We start from the raw sequence: 19,025 nt of genomic DNA, 5'->3' as shown, positions 1-19,025 counted from the left end.
GACAGGACACTGGAGTCATTATAGCATAGAAATTGGAGAATGGTACTCATCAGAAAAGTGAAGTGCTAATGATGGTCTGGAGCCTGGAAGCCTAATGCGTTTGTCCACAGCTAATTGAGCTGCACCGATAATATTTATTTGCCATGTACTTGGTTTCAGATGTAGACCATAGAGGTAAACTAACTTAAAAATCCATGAAAATAAATGTCTAAAATACAATAATAAATGCTCAGGGTAAGGACATGGATCTACGGTATTGATTCAATGTTCTTACTGAGCTCCTCCAGCTTCTTCATTCTCAGCCTCTCGCTTTCAGTCAGCATCTGTTGAGAAAACATGGCCAAAAAAAGTTTTAAAGGAAAAATGTAATGAAGTAAAAGGCAAAGAAAAGGAAACATTTGAAGGAAAAGTATGAATGTTTCTCATCACCTCCATTAAAGTAGTAACCAGCTGTGCCTTTTCTTTGTTCTTTTCGTTGAAAGCTTCCAGGGCTTCTTTATATTCTTTCTCCTGCACCCAAGCAGAAATCTAACTTGGGTGGTGCATTGAATCTTCATGCTTTTCAGTTGTATTAAATATACAGCTCTAGTTCGAGTGAAATATATATAGAAAAGAAAAAGGAAAATGATGCACCTTCTTCTGGCAGCTCTGTCCAAGAGGCTTTAGCTCCCTGTTAGCCATGTCAATCTTCTTTCGTACCATGGCAACTTCTTTCCTTAGTGGATCAGACAGCACCTCAAGTTCCTAAGAAAACATTCGAAACCAAATCAAGATGATTGGTTACGATATCAAAACAAAATCCTTTCCGGATGCATTCATGCAAATAGGGTCTTGGCTGTTTTATGGAAACTTACTTCCCAAATCATTGACAAGCGCCTTGTTTCCTCCTCAGCACGACCCAGCTGGATCTCAACTTTCTCTTTCACTTCCATCTTTTTCCTTTCAATCTCTTCTTCCCTAGCTTGAAATGTGGAGATTGCCAATCTAGAAATCTCCTCATCCTCAATATTTTCTTCCATTGACGACCTCCCACTGCTGCCCATGCTTCCCAAGTTCTTCATTTTCTGCATAATTATCCCAACAGGATCAGGTTACAAGCAGCATCTAGCCCACTTCAACAGGGCTTATGTCTACCCTTTTTGTATGCACCAATCCCCTCTCTTGTTTTTTGCTTTTGCTTTAAAACTCTCTCTCTCTCTTTCATGATCACTTGCTTCCTTTTCACTAAATTCCAAAGAAAGCAACGGAATCCCAAGACTGCTCACAATGCACAACTTGCTTTCCTTTGACAATATCTCTACTCAAACCTTTATGCATTGCATGCCCACCAATCTTTTGGTAAACATTCTTTACCATTTGAGACATTTTCAGTCTCTTGTATCTATCTTGAACACTAAACTCTGCTAAATTTCACAGCTAAAGAATAATTGGTTACTGACATTTGCTCGTCTTGAATGAGGAAATGTCCAAAGTGAAGTAACTGCTTACTTAAGAAATCTACATATATCTACAAATAGAAGTGGGCAACAATCTTGATTAAGTGAAAAGAAATTAGTACAATGTGAAATCACATCGTTGAATGACATTGATGTTAATTCGTGGCTCAACTATGTTTCGTTTTTGTCTTTTAAGGAGAGGTGAGGTGGTAATTGAACTAGTTCGGGTTGAATCATTCTAGTTCGGATTATTTTGAGTTTGAGTTATTCTTAATTCGAATTATTTCAAATTTAAGTCGAGTTCGAGTGGGTTTGATGTAATTTTAGATTTTACATTAGATGTAACCATTTCAACATGAACTAAATATTCAACTCCATAGGTTATTTTTTTTTTTAAAAATAAGCTTTTTATATAATGAAATAATTTTTTTAATTATATATTTTTTGTATTTAACATTGGTAAACAAAGATATTGATGTAACATCAACTGGTTTTTATTTTTCTAAAAAAATCAATTGGTTTGAAATGGAGTAATTACAAGTGTAAAGTTTTTTCTTCTTTTTGTTACATGATTGAGTGGTGCCAACAATTAATAGTAAATATTATTCATTTAAAATAACTTAAGAAAATTTTAAAAAATTGATTATAGAAAATTATGATATATTAATCTTTAGAAGAATCAATGTCATGCACTATCATGACCCAATCTCAGGTCGTGATTGGTGTTAAGGCCAAATGGACATAGCCCTCTAACTCATGCAAGCCTTAAACACATATCACTTGTATAAGCCCTCATAAGGGCACCCAGTCAATGGATAAACACCCACATTTCATTTCTTATCTTTGCACTTATCACAGTTATGTTCTATAAGCATCCATCATGTACTCACTCATGTCATATACAAAATCATTTATCATTCTCCATTTTGTGGCTACATCATAGTGTACTAAACACTCACACATATATAACAACCCACACATATATACACAAAACCTGATAACTAAATGACCAGACGACTAGCGAAGTCACTTTGGGTGAGGAGATAACTATTGAATGCCATGGTTTTGAAGCTACCAAAAGATGTACGAGGATCCCCTTAAAGTATCTACAACCCAACTACCTTCAAATCTGAAAACATGTAATTTAAAACAGTGAGAATAACTTAGTAAGGGATGTTTGAGGGGAACAAGCAATAGGGGAGAGAGAGTTTATAAGTAATGCTCTTCTTTCTCTAAAATCATACAATTTAGATCAAAATGATCAAATCCATGATGCAATAGTAATATCTCTCTTGTAAAACAGTTATGTCCATTGAAAACCATCTTTTTTCATACTTAGTTGAGTGTTAAATACAAGTGGGAAGGCATTCCCATAAACAAACCAACCATAAACAATCATTTATCCAAAAACAGAGCACAAGTCTTGATACCTTTACTAAAGGTATTGATACGTTTGATCTAGAATACCTTAGTTACTCATTTTGAGTAACAAGTTTAGGTACCTTCTTCAAAGGTATGGATACTTTATTCGTAGTTTTACATATTTTTGTAGTTTTTAACTACCAGAGACAGGTTTACATCATTTCATTCCTAGGCTCAAACTTGTCATTTCTCTTAGAATTCAACAATAGCATGATTGGAGTACACTCACACAGTTTCCATACCTTTCCATGGGACTTACCAATCATGGGATAGTGATATTTCCCCTTCCCTACCAAAAGAATCAGGTTATTAGGTGGGACCACTCAACCATGGGATAATAATATTTCCCCTTCACTATTAAAGGACTTGTAACATTCCTAAATGTGGGATAGTGATATTTCCCTCTCACCATCAAGGGGCACAGTGCCATTTTCCAATGTTGTGAAACCCCATTCTTAGATAAAGGTTAGAATCATAACCTAATTTGGTGAGCTAGTGATTTAATGTTTCTAAATGTGATTATAAAAGCATTTTAACTATGGAAATGCATATTTTATTGAACATAAAAGTGTATTTCGGAGTTGGAGTCTTTTGGGTCAAAAGGATTGATTTTTTTGGACTTAAAATTGCATTTTGGAGTGTATCTATCGATACATGTTTATCATCTATCCTTTTGCCTTGCATATAAATAAGTTTTGACTATGTTTGTGTGGTGAACAAATGTTTCCAAGGATATTTGCGAAAACTATAGACTAGCTATATATAGTCTACTATATGGTATTTGAAAATGGGGAACAAGCCTTTCAATGTGTTTATACCTCAACATCTCATTTGTGAATGGTTGATGTGTGACGGATGGATTTTTAAAGATGCATGATAAATGTTTTCTCTTTATTGATGCCACGATGCTTATTGTGAATGTAGTCATGTTTTTTTTTTTGTTTTTTGGGAAAGGGGATTCGAACCCTACTCTTCAAGTAGGGGATCAGGCATCCACCAATGAGTTAAATGCTTGGGTGCATTGTAAATGTAGTCATCATTGTTTGACTAAAGATTGCAATTATTTATATCGATGAATTATGTTGTTCCTTGGATTATTATCCATTGTATGTTGAATTGTGTATTGTGGTTGTTGGAGCCTATAGGTATAAGGTCTTGTAGCTAGTGGCAAGGAACATTAGCCATTGTACACAATGAGAGGTAACTTGAGCCAGTTGAGAATTTCTTAAGGACTCGTTGGATTGGTAGCTAATGAAGTATTACCCTTTTTTATGAATTGTTGTCGACTATATAGTAATGGACTCTTTTTATGAATTGTTGTCAACTATAGAGTAATGGACTATTTGGTTTCAGTGTGATGTCACTAAGTGATTTGATTGTCCTTGGTTAGAGCTCCATTTTACTTGATTGAATGTCTAATGTGGTGATTTAGACTAAGTATTATGATATGAATGTCTAAGGTGGTGATTTAGACTAAGCATTAAGTAGTGATTGTTTAATGTGGTGATTTTGATTAAGACATCGATGAATTCATTATTGAGGTGGTTTATTGTGTTATAGCTATTGTAAATTTACTGTATACATGTTGTATACTTGTCTATGGTTGATATATAGACTTAGTTGAGGTTCTAGTGATGATTTTTAGATTGAATTTTTGCCTCTATAGCTAATTTATCGGTACTTGTTCTAAAAGTATTGATAGATTCAACCCAAAATCTTCAGAATTGTATTCTGCCTTCTATTTATAGATAGATTTCTCAAATCTATCGATAGATGCGGTCATCTATTGATACATAGGTCCTATGTATCAATAGATCAGGCATATTTTTGAAACAAAACATTTTCAAAAGCTTTTCTAAAGAATAACTAATTTCATTTTTGAAACTAAGCCTTGAGAAAGCCTAAATTATGTTTCAACATTCTTGAAATAATGTTTTAATTGAACTTTTGATTGACTTCCAAATTTTGAAAACATTTTTCTAAAAAGGTTTATGAACTGTTTTACAACTATGTTTTATAAAAGGTATTATCCATCCTTGAACTGGTTGAAAGACATCGGTCTTGGAGTGTCAAGCCCAGCTCTACAATATGTTTATTATGCCATTCTTACATAAGAATGCATGTTTGCTTACTTCGGTACCTCGAAAATCGTTAAAGGACTATAATGTACCAAATGGTATAATTAAGTTGAATTAAGCCTTGAACTAGTCCAAATAGAGATTTTAAGATGAAATTGAGAATTTTAAAACCCCAGAATGACTTAAAATGGTGATTTGGAGTTCGAGGATCAATTTAGAGTCAAATTAGAATTTTCATGACTTAGGGGCAAAATGGTTATTTTGCTACCCGAGGTTAAGATGTGAGTGTTAGATGAAATTTTTGACTAAGATTGATCATTTGGAGTATAATTTGAGTTTGAGAAGTGAAAAATTTTAATTTCAACATTTTTCAAGCATAGGGGTAAAATAGTAATTTTGCCACCCAAGGGCAAAATTGTAATTTTACACCACCCAACACTTGTCCAACACATGGATTTTATCCAATATTATTCTGGATAATTGAGGAAATTTAAGTGGTGGAGAGAGATTGCTTAATGTGTAAGTATGACACATGGACCAATGGAATGGTGACATGTGTCAAATTTTCATCCATTTATTATTTGGCTTAAAAATTAGCACAAAATCAGCCCATTTCTCTTCATATGGCCGGCCAAAGCAAGAACAAAGGAAGAAAAGGAAGAACAAAACCCTAGGTGGAAAAATTCAAGGGAAAAGTGTGAAAATTCAAGGAAACAAGTGAAAAAAGGTAAGATTTTTCAATTAAGCTTGTGATCTATCTTTCTTAAGCATTTTTTCTTATTTTCCATGCTTGAATCACAAGATATCATGAAGGATAGTGTGCTGATCAAACCCTAGGAGAGAGAATTTGATGATGATTTAGATAGATTTTTAAGATATATGGATGTTTTTAGTTGTTTATGGTGTTAAGTGTAAGAATTAAGCTTGAAATTCACATATTCCTCATGAGTTCATCATTGGCCGAATCTTCATTGTAGAGTGTTGATGGTGGATTTGATTTTATTTCAAGTGATTTGGTTAGGAACTAGTGATTTATGGTGTGAGAATCAAGCTTGAAAAATTATAATATTGATGCACCCACCATGGCCGAATTTTCCAAGAGAAAATGTGAGGATGATTTTGCCATATTTCAAGTTATTTAATTTGTGTTTGATGATTTGGAGTATTGGGAGAAAAATAGAATTATTTGGAGTTAAATTGGACATATTGGCCAATTAATCGAGTGATAGATCGAATTAGGCCAATACCGTTTTATTTAGGTACACAATTGCATTTGTGTAGAACACCGTGTTTAGACGATAATCCGAACAATTTGCATTCCATTTCAAGCATTGGTATAGAGCCTGAATTGGTTTTATAACAATTTAGCACAAATGTAGTAAATGGCTTTTTGGGCATTATGTCTAGGTGGTGAGTATTCTGACAAAAGTAAAGAGATAGTACCCGAGGATCAAGAATCGGAGTACTCGAAATTCGATTCCCATTATAGTGAGTAACCTTATTATCATCTTAATTATCTAAAGTAGTTTTTATTCGATTTTTGTGATTTTATAGAGAATGAGTTTAAATGGTAAATCTTTATGTTTTATAAGTAAAATGTGATTAAATGAAATGATTTTATAAATTGTCTTGAAATTTAAAGATGGCTTTGAAAATGGAGTAATTGGAGACTAATTGCTGTGTTATAAATCATGGTTTGAATTGAATGGCTTATGATACTAATTACATGAATGGCTGAATTGGTATTTGTGTTGAAAATGTATGAACTGTTAATTTGCCTTGAGAGGCTGTAAAATAAAATAATTGCCATGTCATGTTATCACAAATTTTATTGTATGGTGGGTTATAAATTGGTCTCTTTAGTGGACGGGTTCCGTGGACCAGCCTATTAGAGGGGCACAGTAACCCTATTATATTCATACCTCAGTATGAGAGGCGCGGTTGGATAACTCCTGAGGTTAAAACTTTAGAGTTCACTTCACGCCAAACCACCACGTGAGGGTGAATTCAGCCAACGTCAAGGAATGACTATGCTTTCAAAATGAAAACATGATTTATGCGTACATAACTTTTTAACAGCCTTGGCGGTCTCGGTTGGGATAGCTCTCAGCCAAGGTATCCCTAATAACTGAGTATGAGAATGATTTTGGCACGAGCTAAAGTTTTAAGAAATTCATAAGCCATGTTGATTACTCGATTTATATGAATTGATTTTATTTGGTTGAAATGAGTTGAAAGGTGATGAATTACAGTATGTTAAACTATTTTATCTGTCTCCATTTACTCAACTTTAGATATTTTAGATGGTATTTGTTTACTCACTGGGATTATATAATCTCATCACTCTCTTTTTCACCCATTGTAGGCTCAGGATAGTCGGTAGATAGCTAATTTCGTTGAGGGCTACAATTGGACTTGCATTCTCAAAAACTGTAGGTTTCCCTCTTTTGATACTTTTGGTCGTTCGTGGGCCCACGTGTCACTGTAAATTAAATTTTATAATTTGGTTATCTGTATTACAGTATGTATGAATTTATTTAGCTTTTACGCTACAAAAATTATTTATTGGTAACTCTATAAATATTGTTTTATAAGAAAATAAAATATTTTATTGAATATTTTTATTATATTCAAATAGTCATAATTTCATTTTAAATGAATGTTTTAGATATCTAAACTTATTTTTGATTATGAAATATGTGTTTTCCAATCGCATACTACATTTTTAACTGGTTTCGAGATTTTTTAGGAAAAATGACCAAAATGCCCCTGTGAGAAAAAAATTATTTTTCTTTTGTTTTGATTTGGAAATAGTTTATAATCTCTCAAAACATGATACATAACAACTGTTCCTCACAAGGGAGGTGTGAAAACTGATATTAAAGTCTTGCGAGGTTCTGATTGGCATTCCGGGCGATGAATGTCTATTAAGACGTCGCGGAGGTTGTCACGGGCTTGAGGGGAGTACCGGGTCGTGACATGGAGTGAGTAAAAAGTATATGATTCTTAAGGACGTTTGAAAGATAATGAATTCTAGTGTTAAGGAATTGGTTGGGTTAACGACCAGTGATCGTTGACATGTTGGTAAGTAGAGATGTTAAGTGAAAATGCTTGGTAAGCGAGACTCAGTTTGTATTAGTGCCTAAAAAGGTGGGTTTTATAGATGTTATCTATTTTCTATTTGCATATTTCGAAAAGTGTATTTTTTTAAAATACTTTTCCCTATTTGCTTGCTCTTCTTCTTAACATCTACTCATGGAGTCTTTGTGACTCATGCGTCATTACCCACTAATGTTTTTCAGATCAGTAGACTACTTGGCTTGTTGTCCATTTGGGAGGAGTTGTCTTTCGTGGTTGATCTAGTAGGTGATCGTCATGGCATTGAATAGGCATAAGCCTTTTTATGATGTCGTACTTTGTTGGTGAGTCTATCATTATATTTTGGACTGTTATTAACTTGACTTGTTTATGTCATGTAATAATTAGAACTTTGTAATGATTATAATTGAATATTTGGCCATGAAATGGCCTATGGGTGGTATCCGCCACAAGATGGTCGATGCTCAAATTTATGTTGCTTCCACAATGTTGAGCACGCGAGAATGTAAGGTGATTAATATATTTTCTTATATATTAATTAATCATCATATCTTGGTATAGTTATGAGTACTTGATTTAATCATTGTTTAGGCTTGCTTGGGAAAATAAGGTAATTCCTTTTGATACCCTTGCTCTAGCCATGAACCCGGGATTGAGTGGTAGCAAGTGTGTATAGCCACTGACCTCAATTATACCTCGTGTGCTATCCACTAGTGATGGTGGAAATGGTGAAAAATGTTTTCCATAGGATTTTAACACACTCAATTTTTGATTTAATTTAAATAAACTAAGAATGATTTATGAATATGTGAAGTCTTGAGGACTTTGATGATATACTATGTATGCCAAGTGTTTGAGAGTGCACATGTTGACACTTAGGCAAAAATTTTGAGGAAATATGTGATAAATCTCATAGTTTAAGGTTGTGATCTAAGTTTGACGTTATAACTATGAATACATGTGTATGGGATAAAGTTAAAGGAATGATTTGAGGTGTGATATTAATAGGAAATAAAATTAAGGTGTTACACTGGAATTTTTGGAAGTTCGAGAAGTTGAAAACTCCCTACAAGGGAAAATGTATCAATACATCCCCAAATGCATCAATAAATTCTTGGCAAGATGAACAATAAAAGCCTCTAGGAGATTTTCTATTGATACATTCAAAAATGTAGCTATAGATTTGGCGAAAGATGAATATCTATTGATACATTGTCTAAATGCATCGATACATTTGAAGCAAAAAGCATTTAGGGAAAAAGTATCGTTACATTCCCCTCATGTGCCAATATGTGTTAGGGCAATGAGCATGTTACTTGAAATGTATCAATACATTGGCCTAATGTATCGATACATTTAGTTGAAATAAGAAAAATGTATTAATACATTACCAAATGTATTGACACATCACTGAAGAAAGGCAAAAATAAAACAGGAACTTGGCCATTCAGACATTTAAAGCAAAAACCCCCAAACTCTTTCTCTCTTTACCACCTCAAAACCCTAAGGCCTTAGACGGATTCTTGGAGCTATTTAGAGCTAATATGAGCTTGAGAAACACCTTTAGAGGTAAGATTAAACATTTTTACTGATTATTTTTCAATTTAATAAGTTAGATTCTAAGAAATCTAGTTTTTCTAGCTTTAGTGAATCTCCCCCGATTTAGCTAAAATTAAGACCTAAGATACATGCAATCTAACTTCTAAGGTATGGGTTTAGTGTTGGTCCCAATAATATGTGCTAGAGGGGGGGTGAATAGCACAATTTGGCTCTTTCAAAAATTATCTCTAAGTGTAGACAAATGCAAGATAAATGAAAGAAAGAAAATAAAACAAAAACAGAGTAAACAAGACAGCAGAATTTAGAGTGGTTTGGTCCAAGACCTACGTCCACTACCTTGATTATCCAACTAAGGATTTTTTAAACAATCCACTAAGAACCAGTGAAATTCATAAGCTTTCACCAAGCTTTACAATCGCTTTTACCAGGCTCAGCCAAAACTTTTTACATTAGTTTTTCCCGGGCTCAACTATAACCTAAACACTTAACTTTTAAAGGCTAAGTTAGAACCTTAACACATTCAACCAAACCTAGCTTGAAACAACCACTTAGAGTGACTCCTTCACTCTAAGAATACAAGAAAAGAGATTAAAGAAAGTACCTATGATCACAAGTTGATCTAAATGGTACAAGGTTGAGTGTAGAATATAAATACAAAGGATTGGCGTTTACGTGCAGAAAGATGCAAAGAAAAGTTTTTGGTTTTTCAACTCTATGTGACTCAAATTACTTCCAAAACTTCCAAGAACTAATTTCTAACTGTTGGAAGACCGTTTTATACTTGGAGAAACATCTCTGATGGCAGTATTTTGTAGCCATTGGAGACCGTTGGGAGTTAGCTCTAGCCGTTACTCTGTCTTTTAGTGCAGATTTCAAACTTGCAGGTAGAATGCTCTTAGTCGACTAAGTCATCTCTGTTTTTCGCTTCCTGTCTCTGGCAGTTTTGGCAATGAGCACTTAGTAGACTAACTCATTTCTTGGTCGACTAAGTTGGTTCCATCTTGAAGTCCAGATTTTGGTAGTAGCTTTTTAGTCGACTAACTCACCTCTTGGTTGACTAAGTTGGTTTTGTTTCTCAATATTCTTCAACCCGCCATTTCTCTAATTTAAATTTTAGTCAGCCAACATTCTTCATTATTTAACTAAGAACCTTTCTTTTTGTTGATCAATCGATTTTCTTCATTTTCATGATTTTGATATACACATTTGAAAGGTTGATTTATTATTTCCATATGACTATTTGTCTTGCACACTTAGGTAGAAATGTTAGACACAAATGAAATGTGAATGTTTTATTATCATCAAAAACTAATGGAGCCAACAATCTCCCCCTTTTTGATGATGACAAAACATTCCTTGATTAACAACACAATGTCTTTTAATTCTTTTAAATTTCTGTAGAAAATGAGGATTGCTCCCCCTAAGTGAGTGCTCCCCCTTAGTGTGTGCATATTTTGCTTATTCATTTCAACAAATTCTATTCATGTAGTGTAGAGATTGATACTATACACTCAAGGTATATATGTGCAAAAATATATGGTGATTTGCAGCAAATGAATGTTGACAGATTTTCATCAAAATTTTGCAGTTTCTGTCAGCAGCTTATTGTTATAAGATTTTGTCTATATCATTCATTATTCAACTGATATACTATACACAACATCCATATTCATTCACAAACACAATTTATAATAAAAATCAGTAATCAGCATACATTCCTAACATTAGTGCAGTATCAGATTTTTATCAGTAGTCAAAATACTATAATCAACTAAATATCAGTAAATATTCAACTATCAGCAGCAAACTACCATAAACATACCAGCCAAATACCATAAACATATCAACATCCATTTTTCACATAAAAATATAAACAACAAGATTAAAGTTAAGTGTTCAATTGCCATCATGGCACAAACAGTAGAAAAACAAAAGACAACAGCTGATATTCCTAAATTGCCCCTGGTTCATTTTTGCTTCCTTTTTTTCCTAACTTTCTGGTACCTCTACCCTAACATTTTTTTAATTAATTTTTTTGGTTCCTTATCCTCCTAAGGTTTTGCCATTCTACTCCCCATTTTTTTCATCATCAATTTCTAACTATCTACTGAGGAAGATGAGGGAGATGACTCATCAGTGCCATAACGGACATCTAAAGGTTGAGGAGAGGATACTGGAGGTAATTCTTGGGAAAGGGGATCAGGTAAGGGTGTGTCAGACATTTCAAGTGGTTATTGTGGAGAAGAAGCTATTGTTGACTTAGACTTTTCTGTCAGTCTGGAGGACTTCCTTCTTTTAAGAAATGTTCTTTTTGTTGCCATTGTTTTCTTCCTCATTTGTGGTGCTGTAATGGCTTTTTGTTTCCCTTTTCTAGATTTTGCTTTCACTCTAGGAGTTGATGCAGGTGTATCTTGCTGAGCTTCTGCCTTGGCAACTTCCTTTTCAGCCTATTTCTCAGCTTGCTCTTTTCTAACTATTTGGTGGAAAATCTCCATAATGGATATCTCTTCTGTATTTGGAGGGGAGGGTTGCTGTTTCTCAAGTTCTGAAGGAGCATTTTCATCTAGTGAACCTAGAACTTCTGTTCCTTATTTTGATCTGTCTTTGCTTTGGTGATCAGGTGAGGGGGCCTTAGCTGGATGATCAACACTAGGGTGAGAGTCCTCTGTCTAAAGGATAGGGATAGCAATTTTGTAAGTGGAGCCTTCAGCTTGAACACCATGACTTGCACCATGAGGAGCAGACCCTTTTGCTTGCAAAGTTGAACCCTCAACACCTTGCTGTGCTGGTGCAACACTTGGTGTTTCAGAGGAATCTGCAGCAATAGGTTCTGATGGTATTTTTTCTTTTCTTTTCATTTCATTTTCCAGTTTAGCAAGTTTCTCTTCAATTTTTTGCAATCTAGCTCCTTGATCAGTGAGCTTTCCATCCATCCTCATCAATAGATTGAAAATCATTTTACTAGAAATATATGAGGATGGTGCTTCTGTTGGTGCTGGTATTGCAGAGACCTTGGGTGTTTTAGTAAATTTCTCTCTATCCATCTTGTAATCCATTTTAGGTAGACTACCTAAGTAGATAGCCTGGTCTATACTCTTCACCATATCAAGTTCATATCTTTTTGCCTAGACTCCGTTTTTCTGCATTAAGGATGTGATAACATTTCCATAAGGCAGATTAATTTTCTCAAGCTTGCATGCTCCTTTCATCTTTTCAATCATGAATATGCCTACATTCAGAGCAACCCCATTAAAAGAATGTTCCATCAGCCAAAGATCTTGAAGGCTGATGTAGCTTAAACTCCCACTTCTGCCATAGATATTTGCTGCAACAAAATTGTGTAGAATTCTTATCTGGAGACTAGTTATCAATCCAGCATTGCTCTTTGATGAGTACTTCTCCTTTCTCCCAGTAATGATTTCCCACAAAAAGGATGGTTCATATGCCTCTGGGAATTCGAACTCTTCCACCTCACATTCAACTTTTAGCAAGTTACCAAGATCATCAGCAGTAACCACAAATTCTTTACCATTCAAAAATACATTTAGTCCATTTTCAATGTAGTCATCAGAATCATCTAGTTCTTCCTGTTCTAATGCTATACTAGCATGAAATTCTTTCACCAAGCTGGCACTACATGATCTATTCTTAAATGTGCTATATTCCTTCAGTTTCAAATCATCAAAATAATCTGATAGACTAGTCTAAATTTTTAGATTTTCACTAAAACTTTCCCAGTCAATGTATTTCCCGCAGGTAATAGGAGCATTCTTTATTTTCTTACACCTTTCTTCATGCATTTTATTTCTGAATTTAGAAGAAGAGGTAGTACCTTTCTTGGGCGTTGTATCCTTATCCTTCTTCTTCACTGATTTCTGCTTCTTTTCTTTCCGTTTTCCAGATTTCTAAGTCGTTGAAGCAGACCCAAATTTCTCTTTCTTCTTCTGCATTTCTGCTTTAGACCCTTCTTTTAATGGCCTTTTCCATTCTTCTTTTCTATTATCTCTTTGCTTTGAGAGATTTTTGCCATTTCAATTTTGAAGATTTCTGACTGAGGCTCGAGGGTTTTGGTTTTGTGTGAGTTAGTTTCAAAGGCGAGAATGTAGAGAGAATGGGTTTCAGTTTCATATGATAGAGTTTTAGGGGAGAGAGAATGTAGAAAAAGAAGTTGTCAGCAATTTTAATTTCCCTTGGAAAACTATCTGCCTCCCCCTTAAATATTGCCTCATTTTTTTTGCTTTAAATTTCAAAAATTCCCTTAAAATTGTTTTTATTCTCCTAGGCGATTTTTCTTCCTTCCTTTATTGCCCAGTACACATTATTTTATTCTTTCTTTATTTAATTGACTGAGTCTTATTATTTAAGGCTAACAGAACACTCTTAGTTGACTAAGATTCACCTTAGTCGACTAAATGCATTTTGTTTTATGTGCGCCAGCCAAAAATTTTCTCATAGCTCATGTAGACTAATCATTCCTAAATTCCTTCTAATTTTACAGAATCTATCTTCATTTAGGGGTTTAGTAAAAATATCTTCTAATTGATGCAAAGTATTCACAATTTCAATCTTAATATCACCTTTCACTACATGGTCTCTAACAAAATGGTGTCTAATCTCAATGTGTTTAGTTTTAGAATGCTGCACAGGATTTTTTAAAATATTAATTGCATTTCTATTATAACAGTATATTGGTATGTTATGCATTAATAACCCATAGTCCTTTAGTTATTGTTTATTCCACAATATTTGGGCACAACAGCTTCCTAGTGATACATACTCTGCCTCTGCTGTAGATAAAGCCATTGAATTTTGCTTTGTGCTAGACCATGACACAAACATACTACCTAGAATTTGGCATGTTCCACTAGTGCTTTTCCTATAAGTTTTGTTGCCAGCAAAGTTAGCATCCGAATATCTAACTAAGCTAAAAGTTGATTCTCTAGAATACCATATGCCTAAAGTTTGAGTTTCTAAGAGGTATCTAAAAATTCGCTTAACAGCTGTTAAGTGTGATTCTTTAGGTTGTGACTGAAATCTAGCACACAAACACACTAAACTGAATATCTAGTCTGCTTGCTGTTAAGTAAAGTAGTGAACCGATCATACCTCTATATAGCTTTTGATCTACATTCTTCCTTTTTCATCTAGATCAAGTTTAGTGGATGAACTCATTGGTGTGGAGATTGGTTTCAGCTTCAGCATATTGAACTTTTTGAGCATATCTTGAGTGTACCTTTCTTGGTTGATGAAGATTCCTTCCTCACTTTGCTTAATTTGAAGAACAAGAAAGTACTTCAACTCTCCCATCATGCTCATCTCAAATTCACCCTGCATTTCTTTAGCAAAGTTCTTGCACAAAGTCTCATCAGTTGCGGCAAATACAATGTCATCCACATAAATTTGTACAACAATTAAATCATTTAAGTATCTTTTAATGAACAATGTAATATCAACGCTGCCTCTAACATAACCTTTTTCAACTAGAAATTTTGAAAGCCTCTCATACCAAGCTCTAGGAGCTTGTTTCAAACCATACAAGGCTTTATGAAGTTTGAAAACATGATCTGGTTTTTCAAAATTTTCTAAACTTGGTGGTTGTTCAACATACACTTCCTCTTGAATGAATCCATTCAAAAATGCACTTTTTACATCCATTTGGTACAATTTGAAGTTCATGAAGCATGCAAAAGCTAACAATAACCTTGTGGCTTCAATCCTAGCAACGGGTGCAAAGGTTTCATCATAGTCTATTCCTTCCTCTTGGTTGTATCCTTGGGCTACTAAACTAGCTTTATTTCTAACTACATTTCCTTGCTCATCTACTTTATTTCTAAACACCCATTTTGTGCCAACAATAGGGTGATTTGAAGGTCTAGATACCAATGACCATACATGGTTTCTTGTGAATTGGTCAAGTTCCTCTTGCATGGCCATTATCCAACTTTCCTATTTTTCAGCCTCTTTAAAGTTTTTAGGTTCAATTTGTAATATGAAAGCTGAAAACTCACAAGTTTCTCTTGTTGCTCTCCAAAGCTAACTCTTCATCATCATCGCATGACAACTCTTTCAACTCTTCTTCAAGGATGCTAGCTTTAAGTGCAATGCTCTTTTTCTTTTCCTTAGCTTCCCTTCTATCTTCGTCTTCTTCTTTTTTAAGCTCCAGCTCATGAGTAAGGAGAGAACCACAAATCTCATCTAAGGCAATAACATTTAGGTCCTTGACCTCTCGGATTGCAGTCCCTTTAGGCTTCTAATTTTTTGGTAGGCTTCTAAGAAGTCTTTTAACTATTTCATGCTCGGGTATTGGCTTGCCTAGCTGACTCAATTTATTTGTGATGTTTGTAAATCTATCTAACATGCTAGTGATGTCTTCACTAGACTCCATTTTGAACATTTCATAGTTATGTTTCAAGAGGGCTATTTTGGACCCCTTGACTTGAGAAGTCCTTTCATGGATTATTCTAAGTTTATCCCACACTTGTTTAGCTGTTGTATAGCTTGAGACTTTGTTGAATTTAGTGGAGATCAAGGCACAATGCAATGTATTGATGGCCTTAAAATTTGTTTGAACTTTCTTAGTTTTAGCCTCGGTCCATTTAGACCTTAGCTTAGGCATCATCTCATTGGTAACCACATTCAAAGTTAAGAGAATAAAGGGTCCATCAGTTATGACGTCCCACATTTCATAATTTATAGCTCTAATGTAAATGGACATCCTAGTACTCCAATAAGGATAGTTAGAGCCATCAAACAGAGGTGGTCTGTTTATTTATTGTCCCTCAGCAACTATGGATTTTTGGAGAGCCATTTGGATCCTCCCAAAGGGTGTTAGACCTTAAGAACAGGGAACTAGCTCTGATACCACTTGTTGGTCCCAATAATATGTGCTAGAGGGGAGGTGAATAGCACAATTTGGCTCTTTCAAAAATTGTCTTTAAGTGTAGACAAATGCAAGATAAATAAAAGAAAGAAAATAAAACAAAAACAGAGTAAACAAGATAACAAAATTTAGAGTGGTTTTGTCCAAGACCTACGTCCGCTACCTTAATTATCCCACAAAGGATTTTTCAAACAATGCACTAAGAACTGGTGAAATTCACAAGCTTTCACCAAGCTTTACAATGGCTTTTACCAGGCTCAGCCAAAATCTTTTACACTAGTTTTTCCCGAGCTCAACTATAACCCAAACACTTAACTTTTAAAGGCTAAGTTAGATACTTAACACATTTAAGCAAACCTAGCTTGAAACAACCACTTAGAGTGACTCCCTCACTCTAAGAATACAAGAAAAGAGATTAAAGAAAGTACCTATGATCACAAGTTGATCTAAATGGTACAAGGTTGAGTGCAGAATACAAATACAAAGGATTGGCGTTTAGGTGCAAAAAGATACAGAGAAAATTTTCTAGTTTTTAAGCTCTATGTGACTCAAATTACTTCCAAAACTTCCAAGAATTGATTTCTAATCGTTGGAAGACCCTTTTATACTTAGAGAAACATCTCTGATGGCAATTTGACAGTTTTCTAACCATTGGAGACAGTTGGGAGTCAGTTCTAGCCGTTATTCTGTCTTTTAGTGTAGATTTCAAACTTGCAGGCAGAATGCTTTTAGTCGACTAACCGATATCTTAGTCGACTAAGTCGTCTCTATTTTGTGCTTCCTATCTTTGGCAGTTCTGGCAGTGAGCACTTAGTCGACTAACTCATTTCTTGGTCGACTAAGTTGGTTCTGTTTTGAAATTCAGATTTTGGCAATAGCTTCTTGGTCGACAAACTCACCTCTTAGTCGACTAAGTTGGTTCTGTTTCTCAATATTCTTCAGGCCGCCGTCTCTCCAATTTAAATTTTAGTCAACCAACATTCTTCATTATTTAACTAAAGACCTTTCTTTTTGTTGATCAATTATTTTTCTTCATTTTCATGATTTTTTATATACACATTTGAAAGGTTGATTTATTATTTCCATATGACTATTTATCCTGCACACTAGGTAGAAATGTTAGACACAAATGAAATGGGAATGTTTTATTATTATCAAAAACTAATGGAGCCAACATTTAGTTCTTTGTTGATGGATTTGAGTAAGTGTGGAAAAGCTGACATTTTTTGAAAGTTACGAATAATTAATAGTTTGATGTTTTTATGTGCTTAAAGGGGGAAATGGAGTTAACTTAACTCGTTGGTGAGCTAGAGGATGATTGGATGCTATTGTTTGAAGCTTGGCTGGGAGTACTTCTAATTTGTCACTGTGAGTGAGCTTAATTAAAAATGCATGTGATGCATGATGGCTTGATAGAGGCACCGCCATGGTATTAGAATAGAATGTGTGTATGTGTATATATATATATGTTTGCCTAGATGTAAGTGCTTAGACTAGAAAACCAAAATATGGATTGAGTGTTTGTGTGTTGTGATGTGAGCCACATGGGTAGCTTATGTTGTGTGTGCTTAGACTAGTATGTCTAAAGGCTATGATGAACCCCTAAGAGTAGATCACCCTAGGCGAATGAGACATTGAGAGGATTTGATCAAATGATGCCTTGGAGACATAAAGGCACTTGAAACCCTAATCAAGCTTAAGAATGATTGAAGCTCGATGAGTGTGATTTGTGGTTTGATGAGGCAATGTGAATAATAAAGGCACAATGGCCTGATTTATGGTTTGTGTTCCATTCGAGGAATGAATTTTCAGATATTGATTTGACTTATGGTTGAGTGGAGTTCCATTCCTTTGTGATTATGTGTGTATGCTTGCAATGATGGTGGTAAGTAGGGATGGTGGTATTAGTCTCGCTTGTGATTCCCACTTGTAGTGCTTTGACACCACTCATTTGATATTATTTTAGATGATGCCAACCATTAGGAGATTTCTCCAGTCGCTAACTTTGCTTATTCGTCAGTTGTTTCGGCACTGTGCATTATTTGGTTCTCCGCCTGTTGCTTTGACACGTGCGTGATTAGTTTCTCTACCAGTAGCTTTGCCCTGAGCATGATTTGATTCTCTATCGGTTGGCCATCGAGCGTTATTTGACTATGTCTAAGGGAAGACAACTCGTTGATTTGATTTGCATATGACGTAAGATAGCTGTGGGGAGGCTTAGACAATATGATATGAATTTGATATGATACTTCGGCGACTAGAGTGTGTCGTGAAAAATGATTTGAATAACTTTAATTGGCTTCAAGAGTAAGTCTAATGATGAGTGTGATAATCTTTGGAGACATTGAGGATGATGATGTGCCTTCACATTGGAGATTTTAGGGATAATGATATGCCCTATGATTGGAGATGTTTGCTAGAACATCTATATGCACGAATGGTGCATATATTTTATATATGTGCTTAATATATATGATTTTGTTTATCTACACCACTCAATGAGTATTTGAGTACTCACCCATTTGCATACCATGTGTAGATAAATAGGCC

General features: G+C 34.7%; 1 protein-coding gene across 1 annotated transcript; it reads right to left on the bottom strand.

Annotated features, from left to right (window-relative positions):
* Window positions 1-58: 58 nt before the first annotated feature.
* On the bottom strand, window positions 59-1,141 carry LOC18586712 (uncharacterized). Its single transcript, XM_007010224.3, has 4 exons — window positions 855-1,141; window positions 634-744; window positions 430-510; window positions 59-323 (listed from the first exon to the last, which is right to left on the bottom strand). Exons 1-4 carry the CDS (start codon window positions 1,068-1,070, stop codon window positions 249-251), a joined length of 483 nt encoding a protein of 160 aa, XP_007010286.1. The 5' UTR covers window positions 1,071-1,141; the 3' UTR covers window positions 59-248.
* Window positions 1,142-19,025: the final 17,884 nt, after the last annotated feature.

Source organism: Theobroma cacao, chromosome 10 (genome assembly GCF_053813885.1).
Source record: "Theobroma cacao isolate CCN51 chromosome 10, ASM5381388v1, whole genome shotgun sequence".
Classification (NCBI taxonomy): domain Eukaryota; kingdom Viridiplantae; phylum Streptophyta; class Magnoliopsida; order Malvales; family Malvaceae; genus Theobroma; species Theobroma cacao.
This window is presented reverse-complemented; position numbering and strand designations above follow the sequence as displayed.